The sequence below is a fragment of the Aegilops tauschii genome, chromosome 7, assembly GCF_002575655.3.
Source record: "Aegilops tauschii subsp. strangulata cultivar AL8/78 chromosome 7, Aet v6.0, whole genome shotgun sequence".
Classification (NCBI taxonomy): Eukaryota; Viridiplantae; Streptophyta; class Magnoliopsida; order Poales; family Poaceae; genus Aegilops; species Aegilops tauschii.
Window position 1 is genome coordinate 458987806 of NC_053041.3, and position 15700 is coordinate 459003505.

The 15700-nt window shown below is 46.9% G+C and overlaps 1 protein-coding gene across 1 annotated transcript; it reads left to right on the top strand.

Moving 5' to 3' along the window:
- The first annotated feature begins 1244 nt into the window (after window positions 1-1244).
- LOC109772040 (uncharacterized) lies at window positions 1245-7062 on the top strand. Its single transcript, XM_020330736.3, has 7 exons — window positions 1245-1763; window positions 3407-3542; window positions 4174-4255; window positions 4766-4941; window positions 5052-5189; window positions 5272-5411; window positions 6439-7062. The coding sequence occupies exons 1-7, from the start codon at window positions 1646-1648 to the stop codon at window positions 6681-6683; spliced, it is 1035 nt and encodes a 344-aa protein (XP_020186325.1). The 5' UTR covers window positions 1245-1645; the 3' UTR covers window positions 6684-7062.
- The last annotated feature ends 8638 nt before the right edge of the window (window positions 7063-15700 follow it).

The following is a 15700-nucleotide window of genomic DNA, read 5'->3' on the forward strand; positions in this document are numbered from 1 at the left end:
CCGTTTTGTTTTATTTTATTTTCTTTTATTCTGTTGTATGTTTGTTTCCTATTGTTTTAGTTTTTGTAAAATATATACTTGGCATCTAATTTAGTATTTCAATTTAGTCCCCAAATAATTTAGTTTGATATTTTATTAATTAATAAAGGCATTTAAATAATTAAGTTTGATACTATTTTATCTATATTAGAGCATTTAAACACTTTATAAAAATGTTGCTTCTTCACCACAATTACCTATGCAGTATTTGGTTCACTCCGATCATTTTAGTTTTAATATTTGAAAACTTTTATTGTTTGCCTGATTTTGAATTTGAATTTGAATCGGGTTCGAACTAACTCGAGATTAGCAACTATAATCGAGGTGACGTGGCATCATTAGCAAAGGTTCACTGTAGCTTAATTATCCGGGCGTCGCAAAGTGTAAGCGGGGCCACTAAAATCAACATCAAAGAAACCACAATTTTTAACAATAGAATGAAAAGCAGACATACGATAATAAAAAATGATCGGTTATAGTTCACCGAAAGTACGGAGCATCTCAAACATAATAAAAAATTATATCGAGATTCCAAAACCACCGGACAACCACTACTGCCGTCATAACAAGCCTTTGTCGCCGCTCTTCTAGCGAGTGACCTTGCCGATGACAGCCAGAAAGTCTTCGTGCACGTGTCCCTAAGAGCAACTCCAACGCGACGATGTTGTGGGGTGGGGTAGGAAGCTTCAGTGCCCCGGCGGCGAGGTGGTGGTGCCGAGGACGTGGGAGGTGGCGGCGTTGGGGGAAGGTGTGTCGGCTCCGGCTGTTGGCAGAGGCACCGAAAATGGGCGGCGGCGGCGACGGGGGTGGGACCGGGGTGCAGACGAGGGTTTGCTGTCGAGGGGTGGGAGACGATGGCCAATGTGCCACCGACTAGCGGGCGAGGGGGAGGAGTAGGCGCACGTCGCACATGTCCGCTTCTTGTCCGTCCCGACGCAAATCAGACTCAAAATTGGGTCGGGAATGAGTCGGTAGGCGGACGAAAAACAGACACGCGTTCGTTTGGGTCGGCGTGTTGGACCGATTTTTCTGTTCGCGGCTATCCAAACGAAAACGCGCGGACGAAATGAATCGGCGCGTTGGAGTTGCTCTAAATGTTATAAGTTTGATGACCACATAGGTTTCTCAATTGCCACACCAAAGATGCACAAGCATGTCCTCTAAACATGTCCAATATATATCTAACCAACGAGAGCAGCACCGTCAGACCACGATCCAACGGCCAGCAGGAGCCCCGAGAGTCCGAGGGAGATTCATCTAAGCCGGGACCGTCGCCTTCCTGCCCCCCACTCCCCTTCCCCGCTCCTTCGCCCAGTCCCCCCACCCCCGAGGCGAGCCACACAGCCTCACCCTCGGCTCCCTCCCGCACCCCATTGCCGCCTCTATCCAATAAAACTCCTGTACAGATCAAACTCCAGGGATCCGGATCAGCCGATCCCGCGCCTCGCCGAGCGATTTTTTACCCTCGATTCTCCCTGGTATTTTTTTTTCCGATCGGGGCTAGGGTTAGGGCCTCGGGGAGGAGGGCGCCGCATTTCAGGCCACCGCCGCCGGAGTACACGAGCCAGGCTGCCCGGGGAGGCGAACGGAAGGGGAGCCAGGAGAAATGGAGAAGAAGAAGGTGGCGGTGTCCAAGGTGTGCCACGGCCACTCGCGGCCGGTGGTCGACCTGTTCTACAGCCCCGTCACGCCCGACGGCTACTTCCTCATCAGCGCCAGCAAGGGTAAGCGATCCGCTCCGCTCCTCTCGGCTGCGGCTGGTCGCCTCGCCCCCCTCGTTATTTTTGGGGGCTGTGGGTCTGCGGCCGCGATTCGTTCGGATCCGAAGCTGTCGCTGTGATGCGGACGGCAGCTGTATGATTCTCGAGATTGTGGATTATGGCACGCGCGCGTGGAATGGGTTTAAGCTTGTGCTCTTTAGCGTTGTACGGGTGAATTCGGTATCTGATGGACGGATATTGCCCACTTGCTGTTTGTGCTATGATTGTTGTGGCTCCCACGTTGTTTCACACACTTCTATGGATAGAATCGGGTATCCAGGTCATGGGATACGCTGATATTCTGTGATTTCATAATCTAGTCAAGTTTGCGCCGTACTGGATAGATTTAAAGGATTTAGAAGTTATTGCGCCATGGTTGGAAGCCAAACTTTGTCACATGCCTTAGTTAAGTGAAGTCTGTCCAAGCTAGGAAAGTTTTCACTTTTCGGCACGGGTTTCACCTTCCAAGCTATTTTTGCCATATATAGTGCACTAGACAAGTGGAATTGAGGCAAGATTCTCTTAGTCTGCGTTTGGCAGTATGCCAGTGGATAATCCAGCCTTTTCAACCAGCTTTCGTTTATTTTTACTGTTTGACTAACAAACTTTTCCATGCTCGTGTGGCTATCTACTTCATTGATGTTTATAATGTCGAATGGAGTTGGACCGTTACTGGATTGCTTGGATATTTGCAGGAAGTAGTTGCTTTTATGTCTGCTTAGATGGAAGCCGTTAGATGAGTAATACGTCAAACTTGCCTTTTTTTCCTTTTCATGTTTTCATCACCACTGAGCTGTCAGTTCTAGGGATGTAAACAAATGATAACTGCTGGACACTGTTAAAAATATTTTTCTATCCATATCTGTGGTTTCAAGCAGGATACAACTAATATGTATTCTTCACTAGCTGTAGTAAACTTTTAATAACATTGCTTGTCCACTAGATGACATCCCTGTTTATTAGAGTGCAGTTGGAGCATATTTTCTAGATTTACCTCCATGACATAATTCTTTGTAACAAGTATTAATATTTGCCAGTGAATTGGCCTCAGCAACGGCTTTAATTCTTATGATGCACTCTTTTTTGTTGCAAGCATTATAATGCTAAGTTCGCATTATGCTAGTCTGTCTGCACACGGATGTCATATCTAAATTTGAATAACTAGGGAAACACATGTTCTGTTTGGTGTTGTGCATTCATTAATTACGATTGTTTACATAGCTAACACGATAACTTGATTCTGTTGTTCTATTGTTGCGCTCAAATCCAGTTCAATAATGAATATTTTCATGTGATTGTTGTATGCCTGGAACAACTTTTGATCGAGGCCATTGGATTGGGTCAGTGTAGGGCCAGCAAGATAAGATTTCAGGGCAGTTTTAAATCAAAGTGGTGCCCTTATGTTGTTAGTATGGATGGTGCTATATTATATTACTCGCCAGTACTAGAGAACAGGGTACTAGTACCAGAAAAGGGTGCAAATACTGGCACATGATAACTGCTACCTGTCAAGAGTACTTCACTTTTAAATGCATTGAAAATCGTCCCTGCCTTGTTAGATTGCTGATTATCGCCCCAACACTAATATCTCATATTCTGGTCTGCAGACTCAAATCCGATGCTTCGTAATGGTGATACTGGAGATTGGATTGGGACCTTTGAAGGTCATAAAGGTGCAGTTTGGAGCTCTTGTCTCGACACAAATGCTCTCCGTGCTGCCTCCGGTTCTGCGGACTTCTCAGCGTATGACATTTCTCCTGCAAAATTTCATTGATGTTCATTTCAATTATTTTTCTTTGAGAAATCCGAGTTTGCCCGCCTAGTGCACTACTATATCAAAGTATCAGGTGATACTTACCTGCAGAAGATCTATGTAATATGTATATTCGTGTTCTTGCATATCTTCAGCAGACATGCTAAAGTGTGATTAATTTTATCAGCATAGTACTTGTTACAAACTAGACAACTAGTTAAACAGTTAAACTTTCAGTTGTGAAGTTGTGCATAGTGGGCCAATAAGATTTGGATTTCCCTATGCTGTGACATTTACTTAACTGCAAATGATCGGTTTATTTTGCTGGTTCTGTCTACTGATGGTTGCTCGGCTGGTGAACCATAACTTTAATGCATCCATGATTGAATATAAAAATTAGGCAGAGCCAGAAGGCAACAATGTTATGTTCATCTGCATAATTGTATACATCATCACTTTATTCTATAGTTCTAAGTCTGCTCATACTCTGTAAAGAAATAACAAGCATTTTTCTGCAAAAAGGATTGCAGTTCTTCAATGTTAATGCTCAGAAATGTTTATGTACTAAATCCTGAGTATAATCTACTCTTTTGACAGACATATATTGACTATTTTTTGCAGCAAAATATGGGATGCACTAACAGGAAATGAGCTACATTCGTTTGAGCACAAGCATATAGTCCGCGCATGTGCCTTTTCTGAGGTAATGCTTGTTGACACATAGGTTTGCTACCAAAAATCGTCTAGCCATCAATATTTGTAAAAATCGGCAACTTTTTTAGAGATTGGCAAAACAAATCTTGTTGTCAATTTTTTGGCTTTGCCCAAACATTGTCAAGCCAAGTTTTGTCTCCAAGCCAAGCATGTCCTTAGTTCTCCCCTCTCTTCTAACATCTGTATACCAAGATTGCCGGTTATTCTGTCTTTCTTCTCCCCCTTAAGATGATATGCATCCTATTCTTCTCCTTTGTCGTTTTTGGTCCCTCCAGACTTCCTGAACCGAGACCTGCCAGTGCTACTTCTTGCAACCTGCCACAAAATATGAACTATTCAACAAGTATATTAGCCCTGTTTTTACATCCATGAGCGCATCTCATTGAATAATGTGAAATCATTCTATGATAGTTTAGGTGCTCTGTATGCTTTAGTAGTCAGTTAGAACTATCCTCCATAAACGGTTCTAAACCTAATCAAACCGCCGATGCAACTGCAGGATACACACATGTTGCTCACTGGAGGTGTGGAGAAGATTTTGCGTATATATGATATGAATCGTCCAGATGCAGCTCCAAGAGAACTTGACAAAACACCTGGATCTGTACGAACTGTTGCTTGGCTTCACAGTGACCAATCTATTCTAAGTTCCTGCTCTGATATGGGTGGAGTGAGGTTTGTATGAAAAATATCTTTAAAATTTGAAGCTAGTATGAAAACACATGCTGCTTCTCTATGCAAGCTTATTATACTTGTTTCCCTTGATAAATTACTGTATCACACAGGTTATGGGATGTGAGAAGTGGAAAAATTGTCCAAACTCTTGAAACCAAGGCACCTGTCACGAGTGCAGAAGTAAGCCAGGACGGCAGGTTCATCACTACAGCTGATGGCTCAAGTGTTAAATTTTGGGATGCGAATCAGTAAGTTCTCTCCTGTACGATCTTTGTTCTGCATCACTTGCATTTTTCGGTTTCTTAAACATTTTTTATGGTAATTCTGCAGTTTTGGGCTTGTTAAAAGCTATGATATGTCATGCACTGTGGAGTCAGCTTCACTTGAACCAAAGTCTGGGAGTAAGTTCATCACTGGAGGGGAAGATATGTGGGTTCATGTATATGATTTCTTCACTGGTGAAGAAATAGGTAAGTCTGTTATCATATTTAATAATTTGATTCCTGCAAGACTGTATGTGTTCCTTAAACAAGAACATTAGATAACATATTAAGCTTTCACTATTGTGAGTTGTAGAGTTTTAGAATTCTTGTTTGTATCCTGACCAGGCGGAGGAAAAAAAATCCCCAGAATGTTTTCTTGGTGATCCCTGGTTACCGAGGGAACCAATAAAAAAATGGTTTAATTTGAAATTCACAGAGAGAATAAACCAGTTATTTCCTATAGATATAACTCTAGCCCGAGGGTAGGGATTACTGGATATGTGAGAGTGGTACTGGCCTACTGGGTACAAATCCTATTTTTGCAGTTATTTTTCCTATTTGCACATAAGGCATGTGGGTGAAAATAGAATACTGAATTATATGATAGTGGTACTGGGTTCAAATCCCAATGCTGCAGTAGGAAAGCAGTTGAAAATATAACACTGAATGATAGCCATTGGATTTCTACCCACAATGAGTGAGATGCCCTGAAAGTCGGATTATAAGTAGCAGTCTATCGATTTTGTTATATAAATAACAAAGTACTTACCCCACTGACTGTAGAATTGTGCTGTCTGGCCATTGAGTGTTCATTTTTTGGCCGCGGCATATTTGATCCTGATATTTGAAAATTAGATTCAAATAAAAAATTCATGTGAATTTTATTCAGAAAATTGCATTAACTGGAAATCAGGCTGTGTTCCCTTATTGTTAATATTGATGTTTTGATATCTGATTCCGTTGACATGACTTGAGAATTTGTTACTAGTCTCGAGCGCTGTTTATATACTGCAAAGCTGAAATCCAGCCGCAAAGTCAAAGCTTGATTTGTCTTGACCTCGCCTTCAGTATTTGTGTAGTCTGCATGCTTGTTAAGCTATGGTCTGTAATTTCAGTATTTGTATAGTCTGTAATTTCAGTATTTGTGGTCTGTAATTTCACATTACATATCGAAATAAGTGACTGCCATATGGTATCCTGTCATTTGGGCCGGGATTTATCTTGTGTTTTGCAGCCTGCAACAAAGGTCATCACGGCCCCGTCCACTGCGTCCGGTTTGCGCCTGTTGGCGAGTCATACGCATCAGGGTCAGAAGACGGCACCATTCGGATCTGGCCACTGAACCCTGCAAATGCCGATGACGCCGAGGCACCCACCGCCAATGGCAAACCAAAGGCTGCCGCGGTGGCCGCGGCAAACGAGGTCGCCCGTAAAATCGAAGGTTTCCACATCACCAAGGAGGGGCAGACCGAGGCGTAGGAGGGAGGATCACATCGTCACCGAACCTGGCAGTGGTTAAGCCTTGTTGGGGGGTGCCGTCCGTCACAGCCGGCTCTGGTCTCACGGTGTCGCCCTCGAGTCCGTCATGTCGAAGCTTCTTTGCCGACCAAGTGCGGGTGGACGGACTCGTCCGCCGTGAGCGGGACGGTGGATTTCTGTATGGGGCACTCTTTAGTCTTCAAGTAGACTGTCAAGGTAGCATCTAAAGAGTCAGAATAAACCAAGGAGAAAGCAGCTAGTTTGTTCGCAGAAAGTTAAAACTTATGTATCGCCGATAGCAGTTGCCATACAAATGTCAATCGTGTTAACACTGTTTTTGCCCATCGATCTCTTCTATGATTACGACGACGACGACGAAGGCTGTTGTTTGTCACTATTTGCGCACAAGGTATCCGGGCGTTCCAGGTGACCTTTTCTTGACGTCTTTTGCTCATACGTCTGGAATTAGGAATTGCTCCACATGTTTCGCCATGTGATCGTTTCAACCCGCACGACGTCTCACCATGGCATCAGAGTCGAGCAGCGTGGCCCATAGGAAATCGTGCTTGTGGTCGTTTCAGTCCCCGATAGAAAGACACACTTGCCTTGTCAGACCAACGGCATTTCTTATTTTCCGGCCTGTGCCAAAGTTTGTTTTTCACATTTTCTTTCTTTCTTTCTTTTTCTCTCTTCCATGTTATGTCGCTTGACCGAGACTTGTTAAATCTCAGTCGACTACACCCTGAAAAGCCAATACATTCATGTGGGGATTGCTTGCCCAGAGCCACACTCTACAAGGTAATGTGAGAGTTACCAAGTTGGCCTCCCAGTTCAAACGAAATGAAATCTCTGAACCAACATCCTTTCCTTCCGAGCGAAATACACGAGCGAGCGCATGCCAAGAGCTACTCCGAGTAGTACTACAGGAGTAGCACAGCCTCTCTCACGAAGGCATGAACGAACCCGTGGCGAGTTTATGGCGCCGGCATCGACAGCCTGGTGTCGTTCGTCCCGTATGTTGTGCCAAGCCAACAGCAACAGTGGAGCACCTCTGCCTGGATCTGCCTCACGTGGTTCCACAGGGATATCGTAAGGCCTCTGCGTCGCCATTTACGTCCCGCAATTACTCGCGGCGTCCTTGGATCGGTCCTCCCCTCCCCTCCGCCACCGCAGCGTGCAGAGTCCCGCGGCTCTGGCTCTGGCTCTGGCCGCCGCAGCGGCAGCGCACACTTGCCCTGGCCGCATCTGCGTGAATGCATGCATGTGCAAAATTTACTACTGTACCACCACCGCACAGTCGATTCGACACGCACGCACGCTTTACGGGCGCCTGGCCGATCACCACGCCGGACCGGGGAGCAGAGTACAATCCATGGCCAAAAGCTAACTCTCTCTCTCTCTCTCTCTCTCTCTCTCTCTCTCTCTCTCTCTCTCTACTAGAAGAGCTACGCGACTGCGCGGGAAATGTCAGCTCCTCATCTCGCCGCAGGCTCCGTGCGTGTTTTGATGCTGTAGAAGCGGGAGCTCTCGTCGATCATGGAAGGAAGGAACGGCCCTAGCTCTGCTCTTATATGGAGGCCGGTCGCTACCAATTTATTTTTGATTTGAGGCATGTTGGAAACTGAGTTTTGGCAATGCTACACGATGTATTGATCGGTGCATAGCGCACGTATATATAGAGTATAAAGTGGGCCTCAACCTCAACTATACAATGACTAGGAGGTGGGCCGAGGTATACAATATACATGCACAAACCATATGTTCAACACCCCCCGCAGTCGAAGCGTCGCCGAGACGCAAAGACTGGACCTGAACTCCTCGAAAACAGAAGTAGGCAGTCCTTTCGTCATGACATCGGCGAACTGTTGTGCCGTCGGAACGTGGAGGATCCGGATGCGCCCAAGAGCCACCTGCTCACGAACGAAGTGTATGTCGAGCTCAATGTGCTTCGTTCGACGATGATGGACCGGGTTGGCGGAGAGGTACACGGCAGAGACGTTGTCGCAGTAGACGAGCGTGGCCTTGTGAACGTCACAAAGCAACTCTTGAAGCAGCTGACGAAGCCAAGAGCATTCAGCAACGGCGTTAGCCACTGCTCGATACTCTGCCTCGGCACTCGAGCGGGAGACGGTAGGCTGTCTCTTGGAGGACCAAGAGATCAAGGACGGCCCAAGGTAAACACAGTACCCCGAGGTGGAGCGCCGTGTATCCGGGCAGCCAGCCCAGTCCGCATCAGAGTAGGCGACGAGGTCGGTGGAGGCAGAGGCCGTCAGCGTAAGTCCCATGGACGGGGTGCCGCGTATGTAACGGAGGATACGCTTCACCAGGGTCCAGTGAGAGTCACGCGGAGCATGCATGTGAAGACATACCTGCTGAACAACATACTGCAGATCGGGGCGCGTCAGAGTCAAGTACTGCAGAGCGCCCACAATAGAACGATAGAATGCCGCACCGGATGCGGGAGAACCCTCCAGAGCAGAAACCTTGGCCTTGGTGTCGACGGGCGTGGGAGCGGGCTTGCAGTTAAGCACGCCGACGCGGTCAAGAAGCTCATGAGCATATCGCTGCTGGTGCAGGAAGAACCCATCTGGCCGTCGAACCACCTCGATGCCAAGGAAGTAGTGCAGGGCCCCCAAGTCCTTGAGGGCAAACTCATCGCGAAGACGAGCAGTGAGCCGCTGAAGGAGCGTGGCAGTGGATGCCGTCAGTATGATGTCGTCGACATATAGCAGCAAGTAGGCCGTGTCAGCTCCGTGATGGTACACGAAGAGGGACGCATCGGAGCGAGTGAATGTAAACCCGAGCGTCTGCAGGAATGCAGCGATGCGCTAGTACCAGGCCCGAGGCGCCTGCTTCAAACCATAAAAGGAACGGGAGAGCAAGCACACATGGTCTGCATGCGTGGCGTCGACGAAGCCAGTGGGCTGCTCACAGAACACCTGCTCAGCGAGGTGGCCGTGCAAGAAGACATTGGAAACGTCCAACTGATGCACAGGAAAAGCTCGGGAGACGGCTAACTGAAGCACGGTGCGGATCGTGCCCGGTTTAACAACCGGGGCAAAGGTGTCGGTGAAGTCCACGCCCGCACGTTGCCGAAAGCCCCGAACCACCTAGCGAGCTTTGTAGCGCTCGAGAGTGCCATCCAGACGAGTCTTGTGCCGAAAGACCACTTGCCCGTGATGATCTTGGCACGAGGCGGCCGAGGGACAAGCTGCCAGGTGCGGTTCTGCTGGAGAGCGTCGAACTCTTCCTACATCGCAGCGAGCCAATGAGGATCCCGGAGGGCGGCTCGAGCTGACGATGGGAGAGGGGACGACGCAGAGACGGAAGCGGCGAGAAGGTACTCATCGCTGGTGTACCGCGTGCTCGGGTGGAGAGTGCCAGCCCTAGAGCGAGTCATCGGGCGGGGCAACGAGTCCGGGGCAGCGGCGGGCGATGACGAAGAAGAGCCCACCACCGCCGAGGCCGCGGGCGAGGCCGCGGGGGACGCCGAGAGGGGCGCGGGGGACGCATGAGGCGTCACGGCCACCGGGGAGGCCGACGGCGGCGCGGCCGCCGGGGATGCCGACGGCGTGGTCGGGGCCGGGGACGCCAAGGGCGTCGCGGGCGCCGGGGGGGGGGGGGGGGGGGGAGGGGTGCGGTCCCTGAGGCAGCCAGCTGGGGAGAAACTCGACCCATGGCGCAGGGGGCACCCTCAAAGCCGGGAGGCGGCCCAAGAGAAGCACGCGGGCGGCCGTCACCGGGAGCGGGCAAAGCAGCAACATCCGAAGGTACCTGCTGAAACGGAAAAACCATCTCATCAAAGTAAACGTGTCAGGAAGTGATCACCCGATGTGAGATAGGATCATAGCAGCGGTAGCCTTTGGTGTTGGGGGGATAGCCAAGAAAGATGCAGGCCACGAACCGAGGTGCGAGCTTATGAGGAGTACTGGAAGCGATGCTAGGGTAGCACAGGCAACCGAAGATGCGAAGCTCAGCATAGGAGGGTGGCGTGCCGAACAAAAGGTGATGAGGTGCAAAATTCCCGTGAGTGCGACAGGGACGAATGTTGATGAGTAGTGAAGCGGTGGCAAGCGCGTCGGGCCAAAAATCGTGGTGGCACGTTGGCGTGAAAAAGGAGGGTGCGGACGCAGTCATTAAGAGTGCGAAGCACGCGCTCAGCGCGGCCATTCTGTTTTGAAGTGTACGGGCAAGTGAGACGAAAAATCGTGTTGTGTGTGGCGAGAAGGTTGCGGATCGCAAGATTATCAAACTCCTTCCCGTTGTCTGTTTGCAACACATGGATGGGACGTCCAAACTGCGTGGAGACATAGGAGTAGAAAGCGGTGAGGGTGGCAACAGCATCCGACTTTCGCCGCAACGGGAAGGTCCACACATAGTGCGAAAAATCATCAAGTATGACAAGATAATAAAAATAGCCTGTGTTACTTGCAATAGAAGAGGTCCAAACATCACTATGAATTAACTCAAACGGGTATGATGCAACATGCGAGGAAGTGCTAAAAGGAAGACGAACATGTTTGCCGAGACGACAAGCATGACAAGTGTGATTGTCGATCCTATTACACGTGATGAAAAACTCTGAAGAATATGACGAAGGGTGGCAGTGTTGGGATGACCGAGACGAGCATGCCAAAGGTCCACTCCGGCGGAAAGCGCCATGGGTGCAACGACGGAGGAGGTGGATGAGTGGACCAGGTAGAGCTCGTCGGGGCTGTCACATCGGTGGAGCACCATCCGGGTACGTGCATCCTTAACAGAAAAGCCAAACATGTCAAATTCAACGGTGACATGATTTTCACGTGTAAGAGAACGAACCGAAACAAGGTTCTTAATGATTGAAAGTGCAACTATCCCTGGGTGGTTTTGGTAATTCCTAACAACATATAGCTCATTGAGCTAATACTATTTCAAGATAAATATTTCAGGAAAGCTCAATGTTTGGCATGGCATGGATTAGAAAGTGGACCCTTCAAAATGCTAAGGACAAAAGATTGGCTCAAGCTCAAAGCACAAGACTCTACATTTTCTATTTTAGTGATCTAAGATCACATTGAGTCTATAGGAAAAGCCAATACTATTAAGAAGGGATGAGGTGTTGCTTAATGAGGTTCTTGCTCAAAATGCTTAGTGATATGCTTCATAAACCCTCAACTACTTTCTCACATCCACATATGTCCCAAACCAAAAAGTCCAACTCGGCCCCACCGAAATTTCATATCCAGAGCCACCGAGTTCAGTTGACATAGCCACTGCCAAAAACCCTAGTCTTTTCGGTCTCACCGATAGGGACCTCGGTCCCACCGAGATGGGATTGTAATCTCTCTGTTTCCCTTCGTAACGTTTCGGTCAAACCGAGATGAGCGATCGGTCCCACCGAGATTGCAATGCAAACACTCTGTTTCCTTTTCGTAACGCTTCGGTCCAACCGAGATGAGCGAATCGGTCCCACCGAGTTTGCCTGACCAACTCTCTGTTTGTCTATTACCAAAATTGGTCTCACCGAGTTTGTGTAATCGGTCTCACCGAGATTACGTTATGCCCTAACCCTAATGAAATCGGTCCCACCGAGTTGACATGTAGGTCCCACCGAAATGCCTAACGGTCACATTATGAACCAAATCGGTCTGACCGAGTTCTCTGAATCGGTCCCACCGAGTTTGGTGATTTGTGTGTAACGGTTAGATTTTGTGTGGAGGCTATATATACCCCTCCACCCACTCTTCATTCGTGGAGAGAGCCATCAGAACGTGCCTACACTTCCAACACATATTTTCTGAGAGAGAACCACCTACACTTGTGTTGAGGTCAAGATATCCCATTCCAACCACATAAATCTTGATCTCTAGCCTTCCCAAGTTGCTTTCCACTCAAATCTTCTTTCCACCAAATCCAAATCCTGTGTGAGAGAGAGTTGAGTGTTGGGGAGACTATAATTTGAAGCACAAAAGCAAGGAGTTCATCATCAACACACCATTTGTTACTTCTTGGAGAGTGGTGTCTCCTAGATTGGCTAGGTGTCACTTGGGAGCCTCCGTCAAGATTGTGGAGTTGAACCAAGGAGTTTGTAAGGGCAAGGAGATCGCCTACTTCGTGAAGATCTGCCCTAGTGAGGCAAGTCCTTCGTGGGTGACGGCCATGGTGGGATAGACAAGGTTGCTTCTTCGTGGACCCTTCGTGGGTGGAGCCCTTCGTGGACTCACGCAACCGTTACCCTTCATGGGTTGAAGTCTCCATCAACGTGGATGTACGATAGCACCACCTATCGGAACCACGGATAAAAAATATCCATGTCAACACTGCGTTTGCTCCCTCAAACTCCTCCTTTACCTTCATATGCAATTATTTTACATTCCACTGCTATACTCTTAGAATTGCATGTGTAGGTTGATTTCTTGACTTGTGCAAAGTTGCTAAAATCTGCCAAGAACTAAAATTAGGAAAAGGCTAGATTTTTATTTGGTCAAGTAGTCTAATCACCCCCCTCTAGACATACTTTCGATCCTACAAGTGGTATCAGAGCTTTGGTCTCCATTTGCTTTGATTTCCATAGCTTTTGGTGGTTATAGCCTTGGTTTCACAACCTAGGAGAGTATGGCATCCAGCGAGGGAAATTACCACCGTAGAGGTTCTTACTTTGATGGTACAAATTTTGCTAGTTGGAAGCATAAGATGAAAATGCATATTCTTGGACATAACCCTGCCGTTTGAGCTATTGTGTGTATTGGCTTGCAAGGTGAATTCTTCGATGGGAGAGAACCAAACCGTGAAGCTACCGCGGAAGACTTGAAGATGCTACAATACAATGCTCAAGCTTGTGATATTCTCTTCAATGGATTGTGCCCCGAAGAATTCAACAAAATCAGCCGTCTTGAGAATGCAAAGGAAATTTGGGATACTTTGATTGATATGCACGAAGGTACCGACTCCGTCAAGGAATCCAAATTGGATGTGCTTAAAAGTCAACTTGACAAGTTCAAAATGAAGGATGGTGAAGGTGTCGCTGAAATGTACTCTAGGCTTGCTCTCATCACAAATGAGATTGCCGGCTTAGGAAGTGAAGAGATGACCGATAGATTCATCATCAAGAAGATCCTAAGAGCCTTGGATGGAAAATATGATACCGTGTGCACATTGATCCAAATGATGCCCAACTACAAAGATCTCAAGCCAACGGAAGTCATTGGAAGAATTGTTGCTCATGAGATGTCACTCAAGGATAAGGAAGAGCTTCACAACAAGTCAAGTGGTGCTTACAAAGCCTCGTGTGATGCTCCCACATCATCAAGTGAGAAGCAAACCTTCAATGAAGAATTGAGTCTAATGGTGAAGAACTTCAACAAGTTCTACAAGAGTAGAAGCAAGGAAAGAAGTTCCAAGTCAAGGTCCTACAATGACAAAAGATCTTCTAGTCGTGAGCGTAATTGCTACAATTGTGGAAGACCTGGACACTACTCAAATGAGTGTACGGCTCCCTACAAAAGAAGAGAAGATTCTCCCAAAATAAGAAGTAGAAGAGAAGAGTCACCGCCAAGAGAAAGAAGGAGTAGAGATGATCGCTATGAACGAAGACCCTCTCGGAGAAGCAAAGATTCAGAAAGGAAGGACAAGTCATCAAGGAGCTACACAAAAAGAAGACATCAAGCTCATGTTGGTGAATGGGTATCCGGTTCCGACTCCGACCATCAATCCGAAAGAAGTTATCACTCCGACTCCGAATATACTCAAGATGAAGGTGTTGCCGGACTAGCACTTGTGACAACCAACTCCTACGACATATTTGACTCACCCAATGAAGGAATTGGAAGATGCTTCATGGCTAAAGGTCCAAAGGTAACATACCCCAAGTATGTTGATTTCAATAATGATGAAGATGATTTGCTAGGTGATGATGATTTACTTGTTGACAACTCTAGTGATGAAAACTATGATGAAACGTCAATTAATCATGCTAATCAAGATAAAACGAATGACGATGATAAGAAGGAGATTGAGCGTCTAACTAAAGAACTAAACACTCTTAAGTTAGCTCATGAAACTACCTTGGAAGATCATCGAGAGCTTTTAAAGACTCATGATAAGCTACGCTTTGAAAAGCTCAACCTTGAGCAAGAACATGAGTTTTTAAAGGCAATCAATGATGATCTTCGCAAGAAAAGTTCTTCTTACATTGCCAAGCATTTACTCTTGTCTACTTACATGCCACAAGTTAAATCTAGCAACAAGAGCAAGAAAGATTTTTCATCTAGTAGTAACAACAATCATGCTAAATCCAATGTTGTTGCATCTAGTAGTTCTCTTGATTCCACTAATGATTCTCTTAGCCAAGTTACACTTGAGCAAGAAAATAGCCTATTGAAGGGAATTATAGAGAAAGGTGTTTACAAGAGTCTTGCCGGAAGTAAGCAATTTGAGGAAATTGTACGCAAGCAAGGAAAACACCAGAAGAATCAAGGTGTTGGTTTTGAACGAAAGTTCAATGCCAATGGAGTTGAGTGGGAAGAAGATCAATACCTCAAGACGAAGTTTGTTCCTCAACAAGAGAAGTATGATCCTACTTCTTTCAAAGGAACACAAGCTCAAGATGATCTTCCACCACAAGACCACAAGCAAAAAGGCAAGGACAAGCTTCAAGAGGAAATTGATGCATTTGAAGAAGCACCTAAGGCCTTGGTCAAGTGGGTTCCCAAGACTACATCAAGTTCTACTTCATCAAGTACGACTACAACTCCAAGGATTCCCATCAAGATGGTGTGGATCCCGAAGAAGAAGAACTAGAGAGTTCTTGAGGGTGACTCCGCCAACATACTTCACTCTTATCATTTTTGGCGAGGACAAGTGCAAATAACTTCCATATCTTGCACTAGTCCAAGGAGTCACAAACCCTCTTATTGGTAAGACAAGGGACAAGGTAACCTAATGCTTTCATGGACAACATCTTGTGTACACATCACTCTATGTCTATGGATATCCTTGCTTGCTCCTTGTGGGACTAACCCATGTAGGTATTGAAAGTG